The 27,329-nt window shown below is 44.5% G+C and overlaps 2 protein-coding genes across 11 annotated transcripts in view; one reads left to right on the plus strand and one right to left on the minus strand.

Moving 5' to 3' along the window:
- Positions 1 to 5,257, plus strand: part of LOC132955353 (protein shisa-6) — an 83,714-nt gene extending 78,457 nt beyond the window's left edge. For 6 of the 10 annotated variants that reach the window (XM_061028185.1, XM_061028188.1, XM_061028191.1 and 3 more), the window contains 2 exons: positions 1,656 to 1,759; positions 3,211 to 5,257. In XM_061028185.1, coding sequence (XP_060884168.1) covers positions 1,656 to 1,759; positions 3,211 to 4,098 — 992 coding nt within the window. In that variant the 3' untranslated portion in view covers positions 4,099 to 5,257. The remainder of the gene's footprint in view (positions 1 to 1,655; positions 1,760 to 3,210) is intronic. The other 4 variants (XM_061028186.1, XM_061028189.1, XM_061028192.1 and 1 more) reach the window with 1 other exon arrangement.
- Positions 5,258 to 14,556: 9,299 nt separating this feature from the next.
- The window catches only part of dnah9 (dynein, axonemal, heavy chain 9), a 179,177-nt gene continuing 166,404 nt past the window's right edge, over positions 14,557 to 27,329 (minus strand). Inside the window, exons 75-78 of the mRNA XM_061027577.1 lie at positions 23,163 to 23,345; positions 18,455 to 18,708; positions 18,127 to 18,262; positions 14,557 to 15,161 (exon numbers count right to left, since the gene is read on the minus strand). Of these exons, the coding sequence (XP_060883560.1) occupies positions 14,934 to 15,161; positions 18,127 to 18,262; positions 18,455 to 18,708; positions 23,163 to 23,345 (801 nt within the window). The 3' untranslated portion in view covers positions 14,557 to 14,933. The remainder of the gene's footprint in view (positions 15,162 to 18,126; positions 18,263 to 18,454; positions 18,709 to 23,162; positions 23,346 to 27,329) is intronic.

The raw sequence follows: 27,329 nt of genomic DNA on the forward strand, positions 1-27,329 counted from the left end.
TGGAGCGCAAACATTCCTTAAGGCTTGTGTAATTTCATCACGACTGGCCCAATTCAGGGCTGGCCTGCAGTCAAAGCGAAGGATCTACAGCTCATCCTGTCAGGGCTCGCTCCACAAACGCTGCCACTCGTAGCTGTCAGGAAAACAACTGCGATGCATCTTTTCAGAAGCAGGATGCGCTGCTATGTACTGGTCCTCGGCTGTACTGGGAGAAAAACACAACAAAAGCTCCCTTCCCTTTGCTTAGAGAACGCTTGTGAGAATTAACATAATAGTTTTCAATAGGCGGTGAAACAAAAACCACATGAATAGTTCTAGATAGCAGCACACAAAAGAGGCATCAGAAGAGCTCTCCTCGGGCAGCGTCCTTCAGTCTCACAAACTTTCTTTCTGCTTCCAAAGCAAATTATTTGTTGCAGCAAATAGCTTGAAGCCTGTGAAGCTTCTTTTTGTTGCTCAACTAGTGTCTGAACACTGATAGATCATGTTGGATTGTGCTGGAGGGAAGATGGAGCGGCGTTTTCATTGTGGGGACAATAAAAGAGAAGAATGCTACTGCTTATTAATGCAAATTGGTATCAAACTGAAGAAAAGCGTTTAGCCCGCCGCAGCGCAGGACAGTGTACACCACGAGTAAGTCATTCACTCTATGGTAATACGGTTGATGAGTTTGCAGAGCCCGGCCCACATCTTGAAGACTATTATGCCCGAGAAAGGAACATCTTGTTTTTATGATGTCTCGTAATGAATCGATTTGCTGCGAGCGCCCGTGGCTCTCTGCTGAAGGGGATTCTAGTCTGAGCGTGAACCTGACAGGTGGTGTGAGCGGCGCTTTATTGAAAGAGACGGCTCACTGCATAATTTATTCCCTCCATATAATAACACTCAACTCTGACTTAGTTTGATGGTTAAACATGAGGACCGGGCTTCTTTAACAAAGGACTTTTAAATATTTGAATGAATATTTTTCTGCATTGTGTCTCTTTGTCCGACAGTTCTTGTAAACGTGCGTCCGTCTGTGTGTGGTTACCAAACACGTCTTTGTGCATGGGTTTGTGTTGTGAGGCATGAAGTCGATGCTACGTTCACTCCCACTCTCTTCTGCCTCTGGAAATGAATTCATGTTTTTTCAGATCTGCCTTTAAATGCATGTTTAAGTTGTTTGTACACGTGAATGAGAAGAAAACATCCACTCAAGGACATCCCAACATGGTGCTCACTGTGAGGTGATTGTGCAATAGTACAATTGGCTCTTCCAGCATGTGTGAGGTGCCTGTCTTCCATACCTGTATACGACGCTGTTTGTTTATAGACTTTCACATGACCTTTGTAAAGTTTGCCCCCACAGCCAGAGCTGCCTGTTGAATCCCAGATGAAGCCTGGGTGTGTGGATGTTATGTGCCTGGCATGTAATACACTCTGACTGTGATTCCTCTCTTTCTCTCGTTTTTTTATTCTCCTCCACGAGCGCGGAAAGGTGAAGCACAGATGGGTCCGCCAACACTTCGCTCTGCATTGCGTGCGATGTTCTCGGCTCTCTGATTTCTCCCCTTGCATTCCAAACTCCTCCTCGTGTTTTCTCCTCCTCACACGCTCCCTGAACCTCTTCTTCACCTCTTTTCTTCTCTTTCTTTTCTTTCCCGTCTCCTCTGCAGCTGATAAAGAAGTGGAGGACTACTACACTCGTAAGCGCCACCTGCCCGACCTGGCAGCAAGAGGCACGCTACCCTTGCATGTTCTCAAAATCACTCAAGACCAGGTGGGTACCCGAGTGCTCGCTTTAAGAGTGCAGGCATCTAAAAAAGAACTCGTCTTTGAGGCAGAGAGAGTGGTGCCACATTTGAATTTGTTAGAAGCTTTATCTGCTCCTTCTCTTCTCTCTGCAGTGGAGGAGCCTTTCAGTCTTCCTCTTGTGAATAAACTCGACTCATTTATAGATGTTCTGATGGCATTATTTCCTGTCTGATATCGCTCCCAATAACTTAATTTGCTGTGGCTGATACCAAGTACCGATCCAATACTGGTGCACAAGACCTGATAGTTCAATACTACTCACACTGCAGTGATGTGATGAGAGCAAAAGGACAATAGAGTTTGTAGGAGCACATACAGGAAAACGGCATCTTATCTCATGTACCTGCTGACGATCTGGACTCTCAGGCGCCAAACGGGTTTCTTATGATCAGGGTACAGGTGTTAGATCTTATATATGTTTTTCTCCAAACGGTTGGATGTAACACATGTTTTTTCTGCATACAGATGTCAAGAGATGTTGTGAAGTGTTTGAGTGTAATTTGACGCTCCCGATAAGATATTTTTTGGGCCTTTATTAGAGAGGTCAGCTGAAGAGAGACAGGAAACTTTGGGAGAGAGAGAGAGTGGGGGAGGTCATGCAGCAAAAAGCTGAGGTCAGATTTGAACCCACGGCCGCTGGGACAAGGACTATAGCCTCTGTACATGGGGCGAGCAACATACCCACTAGGCTAAGTCCTCCAAGGTTGAACTGATCCTTGACCAGAGCACGGACTGGTGACCTCACAGATACCGGTCCAGAGTTAAAGCGGTATTTGAAGCGCTTGAAGAACTGGTCCTCGTAAAAGCAGTGGCGATTTTAGAGCCTGTTTTGGCCAGAGTCAAAAATTCGCATCGGGTCCCTACAACCAGCGTCGTTCAGCATTATGTTGTAAATAAACTGAACAAAAGAAATGCAAAATTAAGTTTGAAATAAAGTTTTTAATTTCTAAAGGACACTGCAGAGACTATGTTTGTTTTGGTGACACTGCCCAAGACCAAGTGGTCGTGTTACACGGTGTTTATACCGTAACGACTAGCTTATTCAGGATCTTAGCACACGAGTCGACTGTCGGTGTCCCCCCCTTTTGACCCCCAGCAGTGCTCACTTGACTTGGTCAGCTGCTCTGCAAGCTAAATTAACTAAAACTGAACGTCAAGAACAAACAGCAGAATGCTAACAGAAGTTATGTACTCCAGGTGGAACACTAACTAAGGTTTTCACAGGTATTATGCATGTGATGCTAAGCAGTGATAGAGTGCTGTCAGATGGGGCCCCCTTAGGGAGGTTTCCTACTGTCATTGCAAAATTTGCACATTTTGATATACTACTCTGGTTTAAAGTTTGTCAGCCGTCAGGACCCCTAGCAGCACCTCTGGGTAACAGAGCGGCTCTAACCTTCTTATTCTTTTGTCCAGCAGCATCGGGAACAGCAGCAGCAGCTCCAAAGCCAACCCCCGCCGTCATCCATCTCTCAGGCCCCTCCCACATCACAGTCTTCACAGCAGCAGTCGCAGCAGAGGCAGAGGCCCCGTCGAGTCCAGAGGGCCATGTCCCAGGATCGAGTCCTGTCCCCGCAGAGGGACCCGCAGCAGGACTACAGCACGTCCTCTAACGGGATGTCCCCGTACGGAGGCAGGATCCTCTCAGACGAACAGCTCCTGTCTGCTGAGCGCCTTCGATCCCAGGAGCGTCTGCTTCCACAAGACCGCCACACCTCGCAAGACCGTCTGTACTCCAAGGACCGCATGTACTCCAAGGACCGGCTCCTTTCGCAGGAACACCTGTACTCAAAGGACCGCCACTACTCTCAAGACCGCCTCTATTCACAAGATCGCCTGTACTCACAAGATCGCCTCCTGTCCCAGGATCCTCTGATCTCGCCGGACAAGCTGATGATGTCGCTGAAGCGCGGCATGGTCAGCAGCATCTCCGGCGGCTTTCGTGGCAGCGACATGTCGATGTCGCGTGCCATCTCGCACACAGACGTGTTCATACCAACCACGCCTCTTATGGATCGCTACAAGATGACCAAAATGCACTCCCATCCCAGTGCCTCCAACAACGCCGGCGGTGGCGGCGGAGGCGGAGGTGGGGCAACAGGAGGAGGGGGAAGCACGGCGCACACCAACACTTTAGCCATGAACCAGACATCCACTAAGAGGCAGGCGTTTGCCTCCAGACGGACTCATACCGTGGAGCAGCTCCACTACATCCCACAGCACCACCAGCAGCAGCAGCAGCAGCAGCAGCAGCCGCAGCCGCAGCACTACCGCACAGGCAGCAAGACTGAGGTGACTGTTTAACGACAGGAAGGAACACTGTGTGTGCCGGGGGGGATTGTGGGTACATTGGCCTTCTTTTTAGAGTAGGACGTTGGCAATTCCACTTTCTTTGACTGATTCCAGGACCAAGAACATCTTTAGCTAACTGTGAGAGACCGGACAAAGAGCTACACTGTACAAACACGGGCCCAGCGAGATGTGAAGCCAGAGAGGGTCGATGGCGGGGGAGGCGTGCTACTATCCAGCTAACTTGCCTACTATTATTTCCACTGTCTTGATTATCTGATTCATCTACGGGCTGCGGCCTCATTCTGTGTATGTTCTAGTGAGAAAACACTGATTGTGTCTGTTCAAGCCTTTTCTCTGCCCCGCCCCCCTTTGTCCAACAAATCTACTCTGTGACCTTTTTTGGCCAATCTTAAAGGGCTTTGCATGGTTAAACACATAGACCGATTCCTCCGTGACTTCTGTTGTGCCACACAACACCACCACAGGTGACGAACAGGATGAGCCTGTAATAACTTTATAAATATATAAATAAATGAACAACAAAAAAACGACCATTTGTACGCCCTGTCCTACTCATAGCTCTAGAGAATCTCCATGAGGGGGACTGAAGCGGATGTCATCGGTGCCTCTGGCCGTGGTTCCATTTCTAAAAAGGAAGAGGTTTTGTGGGTTACAAAGCACAATCAATAAAAGATTCTTCTGTTTGTTTTCTATTTGGTATCTGAGTTTGAATAGTGACGGCTAGCTTGTTTTGTTCTTAAAGCAATGGCAGGTTATTTTGCTTCCAGTAGACGATTGTAAATAAGCTATTCTAGAAGCAGTATCATGGACAAGTCTGTACTGGATGGACTTTGTATTAGACTGTCTGTTTTCAATAGATTCTTAAAAAAACAAACTATAAATCATCACTGTTTCGTGAGTTCAGAATAGAAACCCACTTAACCAAGTATCTGACTGGATCAATTAATACTCTACTGTGTGTGTCTTTGCAAAAAATTGTGGGTAGGACGAGAAGTGAATGAATGTGTCGATGCTAACAGATATACCACTGTTCATATTTGGATGTAGACTGTGTTTCCATACAGACATCGGAGGAGGGAACATCGTGGGAGTGGGTTACAATGCTTGTTACAGTTGGGTCAAATAAAACATCCATATTTTTCTAAACATTCATCTTTGTTCTGTGAGACGTTTCTGTGTTGTGTGATTGCTTCAGAGAAAAGATACACCGCACGCTCTGCAGAAGACTTTCTGTTCTTCGTCATGAAATATCTCGTTACACTTCTTGTGTGTCCTCTCGTCACACACGTTGGCCACGTTCACCCGACAAGATCGGAGAAATGCACAGCCTGCTCCGACCTCCACCTCAGCGGCAAGGAAGTGTCACTTGTTATGAAATAGCACCATACAAATAAAGATTGACTGATAAACGTCATATTTAAGAATAAGGCCTGGATCGCTTTTATAAGTATAAATATCTTCATGCAAACTTTACTAACCGTAAAGTGTATAGGACGCACTTTTATCACCTATAAGTTCATCTACAAAAGTTGGCTGCATCCTGTATACGAGTCCGACCGATATACCAGTATAAAAGCTGACAAAGGCGCCGTCATTACAGCGGGTGCAGCCGCCACCATCACACATCACATTGCTTGGTCAGCGTTCAGCGTTCTGATGCAAGTCTTGCAATCAGGGAAATATTTCATGACCTAGACACTTAAAAAAAGACAAAATCAGGAAGTGCTGATGTTTATTTAACCTTTAAATCAGAGCGTGCTCACTTGACCTCCTGCGACATAAAAGCTACAGAAACCTTTACAGTTCAACCAAATGTAGCGGCTCTTGACCTGAACATTTGGAAACACGCTCCCTGGATATTCTCCTCCATCACCTCAACGACTTAAACTTTACTCATTACATTTAAAGAGACACACACACCAAAACGGAGCGTTCTGAGAGAGCTGGTTTATACAGGGTCACAAACCTCCTCTGGTGCTTGATTCATGTTATATTTTGAGCAAAGCACAGCACAGATGTTTCATTTAGACCACAGGGGACTGTTTGAAAAGGTGGAGAAGGGGGATAATATGTCCTCATCCAGATTTACTCAGTGACGGCTTTGGGTCCTGTCTGACTGTCAGAAGAGTTAGGTACACGTCTACTCGCGAACACTTTCTGAAAACACTCAAAATAATATTTTACTGGAACTCAGTCACGTTTTCCAGCTCCTCCTGGGGGACTCTGGACTCTATAGCCTCACTGGTGAACAAGAACCTGAGAAACTTAAACTCCTTCAATTGGGGCAATCCAAGGACATTTTTTGGGACTTTTTACCTTTATTAGATTGGACAACTGAAGAGAGACAGGACATGTTGGGAGGAGAGAGAGTGAGGGACGACATACAGCAAAGGGTGAGGTTAGAACGCTGCAGGACCCTGTAGCCTCTGTACATGGGTCGCACAACATAACCGCTAGGGCATGGGGTCCCAGAGTATGTCCTTTTAATGCTGTTATTTGAAGGACAGTGAATATGGAAATCCATTCGTTCGTCATAACGTCCAATAATGAGTCTGTGGAGCGAAAAGATTCTCCTTGTTTACGCCCACTGAGGTGTAACAGCAAATGAGATTAAATCTGCATCATGACATGTTTAATTTAATCACCAATCAGTGAGACTGTGAAGGTTTGTTTTCACAGAGGAGGAGGGGGGGGGGGGGTCTCACACTTAATCTGACAGAGTGTCACATTTCTGACTGACAGCCAGGATGTGAGCGCTGCTTCAACGTGACACCGTAATGAATGTGGTCGTCTTTAATGCCGGTCAGTGCCGTCTCAGACCTTCTTTAAATTCATGACAATCTGAAGGTGTGAACGGCGTTTCTCACAGCAAACAACGGCGCCTGCGATTGCACTCCTCCACAAACACACCGGAGGAGGGGGAGAGAAAAAAAGGGACAAGTAAAACGTGGAATAAGTTTAGGGTTTCCAATTTACAGGGCTCCTGCAGCCCATCAGCATTTAAATGAAAATATGAGTGTATAATCAGAAAGAGTGTGAGGACGAGGAGCAGCTGAAGTGTGAGAGGTGAGGCGGCTGCAGGACAAACAGCAAGCTGTCCAAGAGCTTCGCTTGACATCAAATAATCAGCAGCTCTCAGGGAGACATTTCTTCAGCTGTGTATGTCATTACGTGTCTCCTCCACTTTTAATGCAAACATGATCCGGGGGCAGAGGGATGATTTTGTTGGTTTAAATATTTAGTTTGCACTCTGTGTTCTTTTCCATTTGTCTCCCGTCCTTCACTTCAGCTCGACCTGTCGCTCCGTCAGAGACTCTCACGTCTGGATATGAAATCAGTTTTACAGTTATAACCAGTTATAACGGAGACTTAAAGAGGACGTAGTGACGCTCAACGATTCTCATTTCTGTTGTGTTGAATAAAGCTGTTGAGAGATTCTTTTACTTTAAGAACACAAGAACACGACACAGACATGACCGCTGATGAATCAGACCATCAGCAGAGTGCGTACATCGATAGAACTTCATTTTGCGCCGGTACATTTCTACTCTTCCTCTCTGTCCTTATATCTCCCTTATAGGCAGGGTTTGTAGTTTTCTAAAACTAGCATGATTTTCAAAGTAGCATTCCCCTCTGTGCTCCCTCAAAAGCCACGCCCCCTCACTTACACGCACATGCTCCGTTGCTCCAGAAGTGGACCTCAAGTCATCTCTTCATTGTGTAGAAACTAAGTCGTCTCATGTCTCATTCAGCGGTAAGTAAACTCACAATATAATCTCTGTCATCGGTGACGCGCTTCGAGTGTGGGTTAGTGCACGCAACAGGTAGAGAACGAGCAGGGAGACAGGGAGGCGTGTGATTGGTTCATCAGATTAGTACCTCGTGGCAGACATTGGTCAAAGTTTTTACAGGCTAATAAATTATTAATTATTAATTTATTAGACAATTTCAACCAAAATTAATTAATATGAATTATTAATCAATATTAATACAACAAATGGCCTGACCTGTTAGATAACACCGAAACACACCAAACGACTGTTAGTGAACCCTCAGCGAGCTCCGGGCCAGTAAGTGTTGGTCTCTAGCAGCAAACTGGCATATCAGCGTTTCCCAGCACCGTGCACGATGCTGAAATGTTCCTCTGTTCACGTAGAGTTTATCATGTGTGACGAGTGACGTTCTGGTCTAAAGAGAAACATAGTCGACATAACAGCGGCCTAAAAGTAAAGACTAAACACTGTGAGCTCCCACGTCAAATAAATGTTTCTCAAACATGGTTTCTGTCTTAATAATAAGTTACTATCAGGCTGATTTATTACATGGCGTTAACAAGAAGTTTATTTTTTAACAGTTGATTTGATGATAATTAAAAGGGAGTATAACAGCATGATTGACAGCCGTGTTGACCAATGAGGCTCCTGCGTTGCTGAGTAGAGGAGAAACGGTGAGAGGAAACGTAAACACAGGAGTCATTGAACCTGCCACAACAGTGAGCGTCTGCTTCAAACCGACACAGGGACTGAACCCACCTGAGCGACCTTTGACCTTTGATCAGGAAGTTAAATGTGTGTTTTTTTTAGCTGAAGCTGCGTGACGTCAATACCTCGGCTCTTTGAGCTGATCTCTACGGCACAGACTCAAGACGTCAGGAGGGGGTCAGGAGGAGGTTTTGGCTTGTACTCAGGTAGCTGCTAGAGCCGGTTCCAGGCTAAAAATATTTATATACAGATCTTCTGAAAGGTCAATGGAAGATCTGGACAGGGGGAAATTTACTTCCTGAGCAAGCGCAGCCAGAAAAATGGGCGGTAACTGTTGAGCTCTTTTGTCTAAGAGGCCTTTATCGACAGGATGAAGAGACAAGTAGTCATGTCAGAGAAACATTCATGTGCACCTCACAGGTGTGGGAGAAAGTTTGGGCATTACGTATAAAAGACCTCAAGAAAGATAGCATGCATTCAACCAGAGGTTTTGTTGTTGTCCAGTTTGTTGGCGCTCGTTGTGAAATAAAATCACAACAAGTCACAACAACAACAATCTCAAAGTGACACTGGTTTCAGAATCTCACATCTTCACACAACTTTTAATCAGAGCAATCCCAAGACTGTTCAACTTCGGACTGTTTACAATGAGTGAGAAGCTCGAGTCCCGTTTACATGGACGGGACAACCGGCTCCTCCCCTTGTGTATAAAAGCTGTTTTAGTCAAGGACTAGAGAGAAGAAGAAGAACATACTCACTGATTATTCAGATGTCACGTAAGAGTCTTTAGATCACGGTCATTCTGTGAAGCTACGAGCTAACTAAAGAGCGCTAACATTAGCATGCTAACACAACAATGCAGGACACAGGTGATTGCAGCTCGAGCTGAGGACAATTTCGTCCGTCGCTTGCGCTCGACTCCTCCATGCAAATGCGAGTGGAGAGGGGTTAGAGGTGTGTCTCTGGAGGAGAGCGGAGGCTTCAGTTTGGAGGAGGCGTTGCCAAACAAGAAGTTTGTTTTGGTTTCATGCTGGAGCTCAAGGGCGACATCTACTGGATCAAAATGTCACACATTCTAGTCTTAAATATTTTCAGAAACCTGTGAACAGCTTTATTCTGAGTCTCATCTCAGATCTTATTTCTGCTGCTGGTTTCTGGTCTTGATTTCCTGATTAAATAAAGATTTCAAAGCTGATGACAGCAACTAAAGAAACATGGACTCGGCTAGTTTGTATCAGCAGAGAATATTTCTAAATGTGCACTCAAGCAGGCAGACTCCTGCATCAGTGACAGGTGAGTGTTTGCATTCAGCGCGTTGTGAGCTGCCCTGACATTTAAAAGCAGCAACAACAGTATTTATCCACACAGCCTTTTTCTTTAGTAAAGAAATAATCCCAGGATTTATAACAAGATAAATATAATAATTACTGATTCTACATGAGTGAGTGTTTGGTTGGCAGTGCGTGGATGGAGATAATCGTGGTCACTGTGAGTCACAGTGACCGCTCAGTAGGTGATGTTTCTGTGACTCGTTTCCGCCTGAATGCTCAAAACTCGCAGCACATCTCGGCCCTTTACAGCTAATCTGCCCGCACGCAGACCTGCCCAGTTATTTGTGATAATCCACAGATTGTAGACAGCTAACAGACATTTGTTTTCACGACAGATGCCAGACTCAGATAAACATTTAATTAGCAACTCATCAGCTCTGTCAGAGCTAATTACCCCCGTCTCCAACCCCGCCAAAACCGGCTCCTCTCACAGTTGGTGTTCCTAGCAGCTGACTCTGCTGGCTGTGGCGGGACGCACCAAGCCAGAGGCAGCGGAGCCAGAGGCAACCGAGTCCAGCCAGAGGCAGGCGAGCCGAGCCGAGCCTTGATGTGGCAGCAGAGAGGGGCCAATCCAGCAGAGCCGCTCTGTGAGGGTCAGAGCAGTCAGGACAGTTTATTTAGAGTTACAGGCGGGGACAACATGGTGCTCTTTATCAGCTCTTCGCTCGCCCGTTGTGAAAATCACTGTTAGAGAGGTGTCTTGGCAGCACGTTGTTGTCACGACAACACATTTCTCAGCACTCTGAGAGGGTGTGAAGTGAATATTGTGAGGCACATGTGGCTGACAAGTGATCTCTGGGAAATGTAGGGCAAAAACAGAGAAGTGCCAGCAAAGGGTGGCGAGCACAGAATGTGTAGAAGAAGTGAACACGACCACAGTGAGACCTGCTTACGCAGAGGCGGCCCAGTGTTGGAGGCGGAGCTTAGTGGTACATCAGCCAAAACAACTAAATTACCTCGATCTTATGAGCTGCCTTGATCTTGGTCTCTGTCCCGAATCGGTCTCGAGCCCTAAATGTCTTGGTCTTGACTCTGCCTCGTCCTGCCTTAGTCTTGTCTCGGTCTCTGGTTAGTGTAATCTTGACTACGACACTACTAAATAGCATTAACTTAAACTTCAGTAAATATCATTATCAAACATAATATTTTAAAATGTGAGGAGGATATCGTTAAAATCCTTCAGGGTATGTGGATTTTGGCGCCCCCTGTGGACAAATTCTCAATTCCTATGTGGATCACTGTTAGTTTTAGGAGTTGGTGTCTGGATCAGGCTGATCCGGGCTTTGTATGCCTTTACTTTAGAAACAGTGCAGTGGATAGAGTCAGAAATTGGGGTGTAGAGAGAGAGAGAGAGAGAGAGGGGGGGGGAATGACCTGTGGGAAAGGAGCCACAGGATGGATTTGAACCTGGGCTTGAAGGACTATCCTCTGTGCGTGGCCCACATGCACCAACCACTAGGCTACTGGCGCCCTGGGACAATAGTGATCTGGATTATCAGATCCTGAATAGCAAAAGAAAAGTGGATAACTAATCCAGATCATTCTAATCCTGACATAAACATGCACACGTCTGTGAGCCCTCATCATGATGATCGTTTCCTCCTGTCAGGTGACGGCGCCGGTTTGTATTCATGTAAAGAATCACATTCAGGTTCACACGGTGAGACACAGGCAGCCTCTCCCTGGTCTTTAGTGACTGCTGAGCCCTGCATTCAGATCATCATATTCAGTGAGATTAAAACACTGCATGCTTACATATCACACACACCACGGCATCTCTATAGCTTCTCTGCACTGACCTGTAACCTAGCAACCGCCTGACGTCTCCACACAAGCACATGATTAAAGGCACCTTCTTTTTCATTCTGAGCATGAACCCTTTGATAGATCCCTCCCCCCCATCTCTTCGACTTCTGCTTTTTCCCCTCAGCAGCACGCCAAGAACACTCACATTACCTACAAATATGAAATATGAATCCCAAATGCTGTTTTTAGCCCTGTGAGACCGCTGTTTGGCGCCGCAAAGCCCCATCATTAGCTGCTCTGGAGGGCTGTTGTGCATCTGGCTCTTCATGTCACACCGAGACAGCGGCTGATCTGCAGGGGTGTTTGGAGGACTCTCTGGTCCAAAGAGGAGCTCGGATTCTGGGCCTGCTCCACTCCACGTGCACAAATAAATGACACTCGGGATCAAGATTTAGGAAGGTAGAGAGCCAAACAAAAACACAGAATAAATGTTAAGATCACAGAGATGTCGCCTCCTTTAGTCGGTGTGTCTGGAGATTTATATTAATTAATGAAGTTATGATGATGTGCCACTTGTGTCTATGCAGCGACTCTCCTAAAGCAACAACATGTAGAACCACTGGCTCAGTGGTAGAGTCAGCCGTCTCTCAACCGGCAGGTCGGGGGTTCGATCCCCAGCTCCGGCAGCAATGTGTCCTTGGGCTCCCACTGCTTCGTCAGCGGCGTATGAATGTGTATGACGGATTAGTTACTTCTGATGGTCACCTTACAGAGCAGTCTCTACCATCAGTGCGTGAATGTGTAGGTTTGAAAACGTGCTTTGAGTAGTCAGAAGACAAGAAAAGAACTCTACAAGTCCATTTACCGTTTACCAAAGGTCTCTGAGTGCAACCTTACCGCCGTAAAAAACACGATGCTGTTAACTGCTCCCCCTCTTAGACAACATGCATCTGTTGACAATCAAAAGGTGTTTCACCTCACTGTGGTTATATTTTCTCTTCTTTGCTGCCACGTCCACGTCCATCAAATTTGCTCGATTTGAATGGCGTCCAATCCCTGAATTGTATCCACTCCTAAACTCACCTGCTGCGCTCTCATTGGCTGGAGGAAACACACCAGTTCCGCCCAGAAACGAGTCAACCAGAACAAACCAGAACATTAAAATCCAGTCAGAGGACAGAGTCTCTGTAGACACAGTCACCAGCACACCACATGTATGGAGGCCCAGAAGGGACGATGGAGCAGCTTTACTTCAGGAGAAGTCTGTGTTTTATTTTTAAAGAAAAAGCTACTGACTCCATCTTTCAAATGTCATATCAACGACTGTCAGCAAGCTTTATACAGAGAATCAACTGAACATTAGAAATCTATCATCACTTTGACAGCTTTATGTTTCATTTTGTATTTTTTGTGACGTCAGAGCTCGGCCGACGGGAAACAGAGGTTTGAGCACACATTTTCTGAAAAGTGGAACAGGCAAAAGACGGAGAGGATGGACTTTTCTCATCATTGGGGGGTTTGTAGACGGACTAGAGACACATACTTGAGTTAGAGAAACACGGTGAAGTGGATTTAGCATCACATTTGACCTTTAAAGGTTTTTTCTCTGACACTGCCGGCTAACATATTTCTCCACACTAAAGCTGCATGTGTGGTGAACATGTGTACACAGGCAGAATGTGTGAAGATGTAATTTGGGATTTCTACATAAATTGCCTCATGCTGCATCATCACTCTCCTCCTCACCTCCTGGTCTCTGAGTGCATTGTTAAAGCTCTCCAATCAGCAGATAAAGGAGACGCAGGGGAACCCGCACTGAGACAGAGAGACAGAGCAGAGCCGGGTTATACTGCACCGTGTGTGTGTGTGAACATCTACTGTACACACTGAGGGGGATATCTCGTTGAGTCGACACACTTTCTGCTTCGGAGCATTGTTTAATCTCCAGCAGAGAGGAGGAAGAAGAAAGCCGAGAAGAGGAAGAGGAGGACAGAGCTGCTCTGAAGACTTGGAAGAGAGCGGCAGACTGGAAACAGGAGATAGGAGAGCGGCTGCAGATTGGCATTAAATGGGATATATTGTAGAGAGTGTAAAAATAAAACTCACAATCTGGAGCGACACGATAAAGCATCTTTATTCTGCACAAAGTTTTACAGAGGAAAGTTAGAAAAAAAAACGAAACATCTAAACAGTAAGTAGTCATTTCAGACTTGATGATGTTTCTGGAAAACGTGCACAGAGCGTAGGTAGTTACAGATCATTTCTGTGGCAAGTCCCCGACAAGCTACAGCTAAAAAACACAGCCTCATAAAGTGACTCACAGATACATCACATTTCTGGATTTTCTTTTAAACACATTCAGATAATGAGCATATTCATAACTTAGAAAAAAGAGTTATAACAGTCAAACAGTTCATGGATGATGAAATGAGTCAATGCTGCATTTAAAGGCTTAAAACAATCGTACGCCACCACTTCCTGTTCCTGCCGTCTCTTTCATTTCGCCCGTCAGATGTCACTTAGTGTCGGCGGGTACAGAAAGATTTCTTGACACTGCAGGCGAGAAATGTAAGAAAGAGCATGAGGGCCACATCGAGGGGAAAAAAAATCGGAGATTTCGAAAATAAAGTCTTAAATTTACGGGATTAAGTAAAACATTTATGAGATTAAAGTCATACACGGCAGCCGCCATTACAGACACAACATGTTTATCGTTGCCATGGTCAAAGTCAGCTTCATAAGGAAGTGTGAGCTGCTACTGAAAGCTGCCGTCCTGTCTATGCTGCTGTGATAAAAACATCATGTAAATTATACTTTACTGATACATTAGCTCGTCGGGCCTCCCAGTGAGTGGCCCAGGTTCAATTCGGACCTTTGGGCTCCTTTTTGCGCATGTCGTCCCATGTCTCTCTCTCTCCCTGATTCTTGACTCGATCCACTGTCCTATCGCTGCCTTCAGGTGCTTCTTGGAAACATTGTACTTAACATCTTTAAAATAAAGGCATGATAAGCCCCACAATAAAAAACTCTGGAAAAGGGAGGAGTGGTCTTATGAGCATGAGGTGAGAGATGTGTCATGAAGTGAGTTAAACATTCACTCAATAATCTCTCTAAAGTTTGCTCACATTATTTCATTCTGTCAATCCAGACCCCGATACAGAACCCCTGAGTGTTGTTTTTTTATGTCTTTTCTATTCAGCTTATAGAAGTAAGACAGAAACTTTAGACCCGGATGTCACCACAACCCGCTCCTGAACCTGACCTCCTGTTAGATCTGCAGGAGCAGGGCCACTCCGGCTAAAGTCCACTTTGAGGGGTTTTCTTTGGTCTTCAGGTTGAAGGTCCACACGTAGGTGGGTCCTCTCTGTCGGGTCTTGTAGACGGGACACTGGTACACGTTCCTGTTCTCCTGTTTGTCCACGGGCACCGCCCTGATGAAGATGACCGGCATTGTCGGCGTGAGCTCCTTCATCCGAGCGTCGACAATCAGACCAGTCTGAGAGAGAAGGAAAAGTAAGAGGGGGAAGAGAGAGAGGGGGGGAGAGAGGGGAGGGAGGAGGGGAGGAAGTGTGGGGGTGGATGACAAGCCAGTCAAGCACAGACAGAAACTCTTCACAGAGCTGAGCGAAGTTATAAATTAGTTTGAGGTGCAGTGAAAACTTCCTCCAGACACTGTACTTCCCCCGTCGAGGCTGCGTTTAATAACGCTCTTTTGTTGGAAGAAAAAAATAAAGGAGGATGTTTGACTAATCTTTGTTGGCTGGAGCCGTGTTGGACTCCCAGTTTGCAGGACACACACACACACACACACACACACACACACACACACACACACACACCGACACACACACACACACACACACACACACACACACACACACACACACACACACACACACACACACACACACACACACACACACACACACACACACACACACACACACACACACACACACACACACACACACCGACACACAGACACACACACGCTGTGGCGCCCTTGAAAAGTGTTGAAAGTCAGCAGACTTTGAGTGGCCCGCCTCAGAACACAAACTCTGCAAACACGCTGAAACCGAGTGGTCTGTCTCATTAATTAATCCTCCTACACTTAGCGCCTGACAAACACAACGTTCAGCATGCATGCCCATTGACTTTCAGGAATGAATGTAAATCCCGACGACTTTGGAAAGCTCCGAGGACAAAGCCCTAATTGCATCTGCGTTTGTTACGGAAGTTGAAAGAGGTATTAAAGAGGAATAACTTTATGTGCGTTTTGAAGAAGGCCATGAGGGATCATTAGAAATGACTTTATACTTTATAAATTACACTTTATTCACTTTACTTTTTTAATTGTTTGAATAAAAACATAAATATAAATCACAGAAGGGCCCTGAACGTCTGAACTGAAGAAGTAAAAAAATTATGAAAATCAGAGTTTGGAGAAGATTCTCAGAAAACTGTGATCACGATCGGATTATTTGATTGTGTAGTTACATTTTAAGACTTGGAGGGGGAGGCTGATCATGTTTTGATTGACATTTCTCCAGCTCCGCCCACTTGGACATTAAATTCTGTGCTAGGAATGTTTGAGTCTGTCAGAATCAGAGGAAGCAGAGGCGCCCAGATAATTATTCATTTCAACTGCTCACTGAATGGTGAGTGACAAACATCTGTCTGTTTCTCAGGGTGGTTTCACATCAGGGATTCAGGTCCTGATCCGAGTACGCTTGACTCCAAAGTCTGGTTCATTTGATCAGTGTGAACACAAATGTCCTGTACTCGGGAACCTCGTCCGAGCCTGCTTTAAAAGGTGGCACAGGCCTCCTTTAAAGCTGATTGGCCACCTCTGGTGCCATCACAAACTCCTAAACTATGATTGGCTTTCTGCCTTGTCAGAGGCGGGACTTACCGGGACATTAAAATCCACTATTCGGGCTGTGTAAGAGCAGGTTTCTTGCTCGCTTTCTTTACATTTTAAAGAATAAACTGTGACTTTGGACACATTTCTTGTTTGTGAGTCCCCTCTGTTGTGTTCCTATTTCAAAAATAATACTTTAAGGTTAGCAGTAAAATTAGACATAATTAGTGGAAACAGAAAGGGTACATTAAGGCTTTTCTTCCACGTGTTTGTGCACACATACTTCATGCCAATTTAGCCAGCCCTTTCAGTTGAGACAGTCTGGATATGGCCCTGCTGCAATCACCATGTTTTACAGTCCATCACTTTTAGATGCCAGTAGTTTAGTTTGAGTGGAGAGATAACGTGTGACCGTACTTTTGATGCATTCTTGTGCAGATATCTGTTTGTATAGAATTTTAAAATGCTCAATTTTCACCAGACTTAGAGGTTAGGATGATGATGATTCGTTAAGTCTGTTTTGCTCACCACACAGACTGTATGTAACCAAAACTTTCTTCTAGGGGATATTACTGTGACTACAAACAGAAACCAGAGGGCTTACATCAACAACAATCCTGTCCCTCACCTACACATTCAGTAACCATTGAATCACCGTTAACAGTAACTGAAACCATTTCCAAATGTAAGATAATGTCTGTTATTTACAGAAGACCTGAAACTACATTATCAGAGGAATATTGTGGATTTGGATTTCCGGCGTCTTATCTTGGTTAATCGCACGTTCACACACTTCCTCCTGTGCAACGTCAGCATTACTATCACATCTCTTCAGCACACGAGGTGTTTATCATACAGGATCCTGCTGCCTTTGATGTCTGAAGCTCCTCTGAATAAAAGGCAAGCTTCATTAATAAAGATGAGCGAGTTTATCATAAATCTTTGACTTTTACTGCTGTGTCCAGATGGAGCGCTGCTTCCTCTCCTGTTCACTCTCAGATGCTCCCGCCCGGCGGCACAGAGCCGGGCCTCAGGGCTGAGCGGAGGACACAAAGACAGGAGGAGGAGGAGGAGGTGTGAGGAGAAGCACTGCCCGTCTGTCCGCCTGTCTATTTGCGAGTGTCTCCAACTTTAATGAAGAAAAAAGGAAGCGCTCCTCTAAAGGGCGATCTAAGTGTTCAAGTGCACACTCTGCACATTCCCTAATTAAGAAGTCTACAGGGATGCTGCCTGAAAGCTGGGCGCATATACACAAGCTGTATGTATGGAGATAGATAGAGCCCTGCGAAGCCGAGAAATGCACTGAGAGCTGAACGCAGGCGGGATGCAAAGCAGAAAATTAATCCACAAAGGGAATAAGGAGGTCCTCAGGGGTAAAATATTCAGCTGACGTTAGTTGAGTCAGTTTAAAGATGCAGATTGAGGTGCGCTCACCTCATGTTCACGCGTTGTAGTAACAGTGTGTAAAGGAATGTGTCTGTGCAGAATGTTTGTGAATCAAAACGGTTTCGACTTGAGCTTCCCAGGAGACCAGACGTCAGAATCAGCTGTTTTCTGCGTCTGTCAGCCGAACACAGTAATCAATGGACTGCGTGTGTACCTGTGTGTCCCAGCGCGCTCCCTCCATGTACAGGCCGTGGACGTACGCTCCTTCACGAGGAGGTAAAGTGAAGTCCTCGCGGTTCTTCTTGGTGACGTCACACTGCAGACCCATGCTGTCCAGAGGCCACTCGTTCCTGTCAAACACGGGAAAGGTTACTGTGTCAAATGTGGAGGGCAATGCAGACTACAAGAAAGATTTTTGTGTTCTCATACCAAAGTGTAGAATAAGGTATTGTAAATTGGCTTTATTTTCATTGCCAATAAAATCTAAAATCCTTCAAATATCAACACCATCCCTTTGATGACCGAACACAAACCGTCCCTACCTGCGAGCCATGGCCTGCATGATGGCGGTGAGGAAGGACTGCGGGTTGAAGAAGCCGGCGAGCCACACTGCAGAGGGTAAGATGAAGTCAGCCGACCAGGTCTCCAGCTCCCTGATCCTGACTAACAGGTCTGTGAACCACAGAGCGAGGCCGCACATGGACGGGTACGCCCGCTTTGTCCAACTGTCAGGAACCAGGTCCAGGAAGATGGCGTTCTGAAGGCTCTCCATGTCGCTGGTCATGGTTAGCTCGCCCTGAGGTGGAGGGGCAGTAGATTACATTGTCAAACATGACACTCAAAGTGATATGAGAAGATAATATGAATATTTTGTAATTCAGAGAGAAGGATGACTTAGGATCAGAGCCAGCCCCTAACCAATTTGGTGCCGTAGGCAAGATTTGCGAGTTTGCCCATCATATAGAAGCCAATTTGACCACTAATCACATTTTTCAAACACTTAAAGAAAAACTGACATACAGCTTTATATTTAACAGGATTTCTTTATTTTAAAACAAAAACATGAATAAAGTGGAGAAGTGAAGAAGTGGTCACAGACGGCCCAGGGATAGCAGGGGATGGTTTTAAATGTTTCTTAAATTGCATCTGGAGAGAGAAGATGAGCATTTGTGAAACAATGGGCATTTTATAATATAGGGTGAACACAAAATATCTGTTGTGACCCCAGTTAATAATTGCACCTGAGCTGCATCACAGTTTTGTCACAAAAGTGTCGTCGCTGCTTCGGCGCTCATGGCTAATTAGCCAAGCTAAACTTGCTAATCAGTTTATGTGTTTGTGTGATGCATAGTCTGTTTTATGTTGTGGCTGATTGTAATGGCACAAAGGCGCAAGTGGGCGTGTCCTAGGAGCCCTGCTCAGAACAGGCTGTTTCTGTGTCTGTACCTTTAAATGTAAATGAGCTGTGTCTGACCACGCCCCCTCTCTGGAAGGGCTTGGATGTCTCAGGCTTTCTCGCTCCATGTCCTATTGTTTACAGTGAGAAGGCAGACTCAGAGGGCAGAACAAACACCTAGCTGTGGGAGTGTCACCCACCTGGGGGAGGGGTTACTGCCCTTTGTGATGTCATGAAGGTTGGTCATGTTGGTCAAAGCTTGCAGTTCACAATGAACGGTGATTTTTTTTAATCGGGTCAGGTCGCGTGTGATGATGGCGGCTGCTTTTGTCTTAATGACAGGGTGTGCGTCAGCATTTCAAACTGGTAAATAAGTCGCCCAGGTGTATATGACGCAGCGCTTTCCGATGAGTATCATACACCGGAATTTATTTGAATTATTGCTTCTTTTCTTATCTAGATTTACTCCTGTTTTTGTTTCTTTATAGTGTGACAGCTTCAATACAAAAACAACATGGGATTATATTTCACTGGAACAGAAACGTTATTTCTGCCATCACATGATTAATTCACGTGTTTGCTGTACTGGATGAACAAGCTGCTTGTTGATATTATAAAAATCGGACTTACAATTTGGCTTCTCTTTCTGATCATTCCATTTATTTTAATTTGGACGACGTTTCAGACAGATGCCTCCTCCTATGGAAAACTTCTTTGTTGATTTATGAATTTTCATTAAAAGGTCTGAAGCAGGAGCTCAACTTGTCTCGTTGCGTTAGCCTCAGCAGCTAAACATTGGAGGTGACACATCGCGGCTGAAGGAGGCGTTAAATGGTAAAAAGCCCTCAGAAAGTACTGACACGTGCATAAACATGAAGCACGCCATGAGATAAGAAAACACGCTGTAAGGTGCCAAAGAGAGGATGTAAGTGAAGAGTAATGACAGTGAAAGCAGGGGTGTCCTTCAGATGCAGGAGCTGATGTATAGATACCCGTATCAGACAGTCATAACGGTTGTTTATGAGGGCGATATCGTTCTGTAGATTGATCTGAATCAGTCCTTCCACCTTCACAACACTCCTCAGAACGATCCTGATATCGGTCATATACCTCTGCACGATGAAGCTGCCCCTTCTCTCCGAGGCTAACATTCTCATAGTTCCTCTGCTTTCCTCTATAAAGGCGAAATATGATTCCATTTGCTGCTACAATAGTCTACATGGCTTTTAAATCACTGAGCCGATTTATTGAGGCTTGTAGTGTTGGGAGATCGAAGCCTCATAACTCCTGACAAACGCTTCCCCCCCAGTCTCCGCCTCACCTCGCCCCTTTTTCTCTCTTCATTTTATTGTTAACACACGACTCCGGCAGCTCGGCACACACACACTCTGATTCATTCTAACGACAGGCTTTTGACACACAACAGGAAAAAAGGTTTTCACTTCCACAGCCGCCTGTCAGAGTCAACAGCAGCCGAGCAGAATAACGTGAATCACAGGTGTTGATGATAATTGAGGGCTTTGTGATGGATTTCGAGGGACAGTTCAGCTGAAGTGTATTTGTTTTACATTTTGGGTACTTGGCTCGTTGCACAATCCCTCTGCGCCCGGTTTCTAACAATGGGGTTTTGATTTAGGTGGTTTCAGGGAGTCCCTAAATAAATATGACATAAGCCTCAATCAAGGGGGAGGCGGTAAATTATACAGCATTTTAACTAATTTTAAATATGGTCTAAAAAAGACAGCAGAACACAGCCTGAAGAAAAACAAAGAGTCTCCACGTTACAGATAAAGGGATGAACAAGACGTGTGGAAGGTCAGACATGAGAAATATCTTAACCTTAGATCATGTCAATCAAATATAAACCCATGCACATCAAACACAGATCTATTATTCAGCTTACAGATGCTCGAGAACTTGCCTGGAAATCATCAAAATGAAAATTCAGCTTCAGTTTCACAGTAAATCTGTGTCTGTTGACAGGTAGACTGAAAGTAGCCGCTGCTTATAACTCTGTCTGCGTGTTTGTTGTGCTAAAACTGAATGAAGACTGATATAGGCTAAAAGAAGAAGAGGGGTTCAAACTCATCCACAGCTTCAGGTTTTGGGACGACATGTTCCACTGCAGCAGGTGGAAACGGGGAAGAGAACTACAGAAAGTTTGGAGGTGTTTTCAAAACTCTCTTTTAAGCCAGGTGTGTGTGTGTTTGGGTACTAATAGCAGCCCGACTGACCTGTGAAACCATCGGTTATATCTAGATCACAAAGCTCAGAGGGCGGTATGTGGGCGTGGGAAGTCGAAGTGGCTCAATACCTAATTTTCCCCACCGCAGCCCTCCAACAGGTTAATCTGGCCGTGTGACTTTCTTTGTTCTCGATGCAACATCGTCAGAGAGGAGGCAACGTTTTGTTCTCATAACTTCTAACTTTGGAGCGTGCATAAGAAAAGAAAGAGCCTTTAACCTGTATCCCTAGTGGCCATCAGGCGGTGTCTTAATGGGTCGCATAAAGTGTTCTGAACATATAGAAGTCTGAGAAAATTAGCCATCTGCTCAGTTTATGGTCTCAATCTCTAATTTCAAGTCCTCTGGCCCGCTCTCCCTGCTCTGTTGCCCAACTGTAAACCAGCACAGTTGGATGGATGGATGGTACCTCTTAGTTCCTCTTGAGTTCCTAGAAAAGCGCTATAAAAAAACCAATATATTATTATTATTATTATTATTAGCGTGGAGCGGTTTGTCAGTATTTAGATCTAGAGAAATGAAGGTAAAGTTGTATGTAGGCTGTCAGATTAAAGTACCACACAAGAATTTGACTGGATCAAAGTGTTACCATCATCAGCACAGGCATGTTGACGCTAACCTGCACGGAGGACCTCAGGCTGGTGGTGCTAGCCCTGCTAACGTTAGCCACGCTCTGAAAACCGACGGGATACTGTTACCATGCAGATGAAAAATAAGTTAATTAATTAATTAATTGTGCCTGATTTTGACTGTTTTCTGAGTGTTTCGTACCTTTAGAGGAGGGGATTAGTCTTAATCTAAATATTCATCAATGGACTTTGAAATAAGTCACCTACAAACATCCCTGATAACAAGCGATGCCAAAATGTCTTCTGCAATTCATATTGGGTTGCCAGAGAAAATATGAAAGGAGGAAGAATGTACTATATACTATTTTAAAACAACAGCATGCTCATTACTCTCCAATAACAGCAGACGCGTACCGAGTGATTTTATAAATCTTATATGTTTATCACAGCCTCTCTTTGGCCACAGGTCTAAAATGTTGATACGACTTGCAAGCACACTGTGCAATGAGGTATATGTGAATCGTAGGCTGCAAGAAGTTCAACACACAGCTTCATCACTGTGCATCAACCTGATCGAGCTGAGGTTGACATGGCGGTCAGCAGAAAGCGAGGTCTTGCCATTGTGCCGTCCATGTGCTCCAACAAAAAAAAGAGGAGGGATAGAAAGACGTGGACATGGTCGTGGGGTGGGAAAAGAGGCCAACCAGGGATGCCAGTGTTTCAAAGAGAGCTCTGGCGCCCATGTGGTCGCGCTGATTAGTGCGTCGTTTAGTTCTGCATTTCTATTGCTTGGTTAGTTGACTTAGGTCGTGGAAGCATCAATTTTTTCTCCCCTTAACTGTCAAAATGAGACACGTGGGCATGGGTGTTAAATAAAAACTTAGGTTCATATATTTAATGTCAAAACTTTTGCATGTAGAGTAGGTCGATGCTTTTGTCTCTTGGACGTGATACATTTGAATTAAATTTCTCTCAGTTGCATAAATTCTTTTGGACGTGATCCCCTCTTAGAGCTCCCCTGCATAGATCTCAGTCTTCTCACCTTGAGTCCCAGGTTGAGCTCGCGGAGGGAGCGTCTGATCTCCTGAGTCAGCAGGTTCATGCGCTCACACTCCTGCAGCGCCACCACCTGGTAGGGAGTCCTCTCCTCCGCCTTCCCCAGCAGCTCGGCCATGTTGAACTCCTCCGGGAGCTTCTCCATGATCTCCTCCAGCACGGCACGCACCTGACGAAGGAGCATGTCAGAGAATGAGTGAGGGACTGGCAGTAAAAAGTCATGTCTGAACAATTTTTTACTTTTATGAGTTAAGACATAAAGACAAGAAATAAGAGAGAGGATACTGGTTGAAGTAAAAGACTGGATTGGTTTTATCTGTGTCAGATAAACTCAGTGCTGCCGATGCTGACACGTCTGAGAAACTGTTACTGTTTGAAAAAGAAGGTACCATAAATATTCATGAAAATATATTTTGCAAGGCAGCTCTTTGTTTTCAATAACAGTCTAATCCCTCCAGAAAATCAATGCTCACATCATATTTTTGTGGGTAAGTGATGAAGGCTAACGCCCGTGTCAACATTTTCCCAAGGCAGGCAGCGTTGGCAATCAATCAGAGGATTAGGTGCCGAACAAAGGATATGAGGTCATCATATCTATGGATTTTTCAGTTCAAATATCTGATCTGTGTTTGGCAGCTAAAGAGCACGCTGAATACAAAGTGAGTCTGGTTAGCAGCTCTGCACGGCTGTCATCTGTTCAGACGGGAGGATCTAGGAATCTCAGCGATAAAGGTCACACATTATTATACTTCAAGCATGCATGCACAATCCACGTGCAGGGTGTTAGACGGATTATTTGTTCCAGCTAAACTAGACTTTGAATCTGGACTATTTCAGGCAAAAATGAAGTTAAGATAAATGAATTGTTCATAACTGGAAAATAATAAAAGAGATCTTTGTGTGATATAGAAATGCAGCCTCTCCCCGCAACAAACGCATCGACAGACGGCCAAGATAAATTTGTCACTAAGCAACTAAATTCAGAATTCATAAATCAGTTCAAGCCGTCTTTAATGGCGAGTGGTTTTATAATCGCACTCACACACACATTACAAAACAGTGGCACAAGTTTTAATTTTACTCCATTCTGCCTGACTCTGCTCTTCTTTAAAACCACAACACAGAGACACTTTACCCAAATTCATTCAACTGGAGTCACATCAGCGCAGCCTACAAAATGCAACCAGATTGTAAAGCATCAATACAAAGCATTTTGCTATACAAATGTACTTACTATTAACTTCCTACCTCTTCATTTCGTCTCACTTTGGCGGGCCTTAAAATGCCCAGGAGCAGGCGTCCCTCGAGCATGATTACCAAAATAAGCTCTTTATGACGGCACCAGCAGTGTGCACAGACTCAGTATTACCTGTGACCACCCACCCAGGGCAATACATTTGTCTTGATTAGAATTACGGTGATCAAACAGCCGATCACACAGCCGAAATAAATGTGACGACAGCCAAACGTTTTTCCAGTTTATAAAATATATGAACATATCCAGCAACTTTAACTGTTGCATGCCACATCATGCTCACTTTTTGTTAATTATCGTAAATATTCATAATTAGTACAGGATTTTAGTTGTTGGATGTCTGAAGGTTAAACGTACTTGGAGGAAATTCCGTTTGCCTGGATTTTAGGTAATTTTCATGACGTCTTATCTCTTTAAAATTTTGTCGGAAAATCTCCTCCTGCTGTCAATTTAATCATTAATGTGTGTCTGTGTCCACACATCAGAGAACAACGCAGAGAACATGACCGAAAATTTACTGACTTTGTGTCTTATTTTGAGTCATGTTAAATACAGACAGAACACTCTGGGATGTCCACGTTGTGTACCCGTGTGCTTGTGCTCGTGCATTAACTGTACCGTTTCAAAGCACACCTCTTCGGAGCGTGCCAGGGCCGAGGAAGTGTACCACTGTTGACCACTCACATTAGTCAAACAAACTGGACTCTGAGGGTGAAGCGTGCTCAGGGACGGTTCTATGGTTCCCAAAGTGGGGGTCAGAACCCATTGGGGGGTCGTGAGATTCCTTCCAAAAACATATAAAAACATTTAAATAGCATATCTACCAATATTGTGAAAATACAAACAAAAAGATAGTTCAAGAGATTATGTGTGTTCTTTTTTTGGGATGTTGTGTTCTTTTGTGATGTTCTAATGCCACCATTTGGATAGGCCTCATAGTGTGCCCAGCTGTGACATTAAACGTTTAACATTAAATGTTTTAACCACCTCCAGGGACAATGGGGGTCCCCAGTTGTTAGAACCGTTATTTTGTGGGTTTGGAAAGCCCTGGCCTAGTATGAGTGCGCCCTCAGTGTGACCTGTTGCTTTAAGTTAGAATCGTCTTTTGCACTCAAGAAAAATATTCTTAAAGTTAGGCCATTATTAAAAAAATAGATTTTACATGAATAATCAGGGTGAAGGTAAAAGTATAAAAGTTGTAACAAACCAACATTTTGTTGCCTGTTGTGAGTAATATAACCACAAAGCTAACACTCAAAGAGCCAGGACCTTTTTTTATGAGATTAAGAAAGTGTCACCAACTCCATTGAAGGATTCTGCAGAGCTGCACTCTCTCTCACAGAATATTTGTTTGAGCTTTTACACTCACTTAAGCTTCATTTCAGAGCAGTACTGAACCAGAAAATGCACCAGAAAATGCCATCGCTGTAAAAATCACCCAGGGTGCTGTCACAGGCCCCGAACAGTTGGCCCGCAATTTATTTTCACTTGAGTGTGCAGCGGCGACAGAAATGTCACCTGTTGTCATCACACATTTAAGATTTGTTCTTCGAGGCCCGGAGTTCAGCGAGAGAGTCTCGACTGTGTGGAAGGTTTCGGTTTACAGATGTGCTCGGAGTATCTCCATGTATGAAGGCTTGACTTTTCAACACTGAAAATCCCATTAGAATCATAGCTCGAGAACAAATGCTGCCGTGCTACTCCTATAATCCTCACTGAACTGATACGGAGTCTGCCATGAGGAGTCCATGCAGCCACACACTGCTCACACCCACAACATTTCATTCTAAGGGATAAACTTTCCTAAGGTAGCCAACACTTCAAACTCTACTCAGAGGGGAGCCGAATAAATCGATGCAAAAGAAAATTGGACATGGTTCGAGTTGAGGGAATGGGAAAACAGTAAATACAAAGTTCTGGGTTTGAATAATGCACTGAGACATTATGAGTTTGTTTGTGGTAAATACAAATTCTACAGACAATATTTAAATACTCAGATAAAGTGAAAATCATTTACCATGAAGCTGCACCGGTATATAAGATGAAGTTTGTTTTTTGGAGGTTTCCCCGAGATAAAAAGTTTAAACTGTCTTTCTTTGTAATGATTTCTATCGTGTTCAGCTGTGTTGCTCTTTTCGTTCCGTCTGTTTTCACTTTGTGGAGTTTGCTCTCCTACTAGCTACAGTACAGTAGTTGAGCTCTCAGCCTGCAGTGAAAGTTGTGAAGTAAAGACCTAATGAGAGAGAAAAGATGTTAAAAAGTCGCACAGCCAGCACAGCGTGCAACACACAATGACCGGGAATGCATTTTTAATCACGTCAGGTAGCGTGCAGTGTGTGATGGTGGTGGCTGCACTCGTGTCATCATTTTTATTTTGGTATATTGGTCACACCAATGTATGAGACGCTGCACACTTTTGGATAAAAAATAGGTTTTAAAAGTGCTTCTTATACACTGAGTTTTACTGTAATACATTTCAATCATTACTTGTCACAGAAAAAAATTACATATTTAAGGACCATGCAATGGGAAGAAGATGGTTAGATGGTTAGAGAAAGTTTTAAAATAGTCTGACAGAATGTAGATGAAATAAAGAGAAATACGTTAGTATCAAAGGTCAAAGGTCAGTAATAAAGTCAAAATGTTGACGATTAACTTAAAAAGTTGTTGAGAAGGAAAAAAGGGAGAAAATAAATGTAAAAAAACTTTAAATGTAATACTGCAGAGCGTTATCTTTAAGACACTTTAAAGTCCAGAGAGGCAGACAAATCTAAATCCAATGAATAATAATGATGGAGCAGCAGCAGACAACACGATGTGTCATCAAGGATTCCCAAAAGGTTCTGCATTTTGTCTTTACTCATAAGATGAAAAATCAACATTTGTTTTTGTCCCGGT

The sequence above is a fragment of the Labrus mixtus genome, chromosome 21 (assembly GCF_963584025.1).
Source record: "Labrus mixtus chromosome 21, fLabMix1.1, whole genome shotgun sequence".
NCBI lineage: Eukaryota > Metazoa > Chordata > Actinopteri > Labriformes > Labridae > Labrus > Labrus mixtus.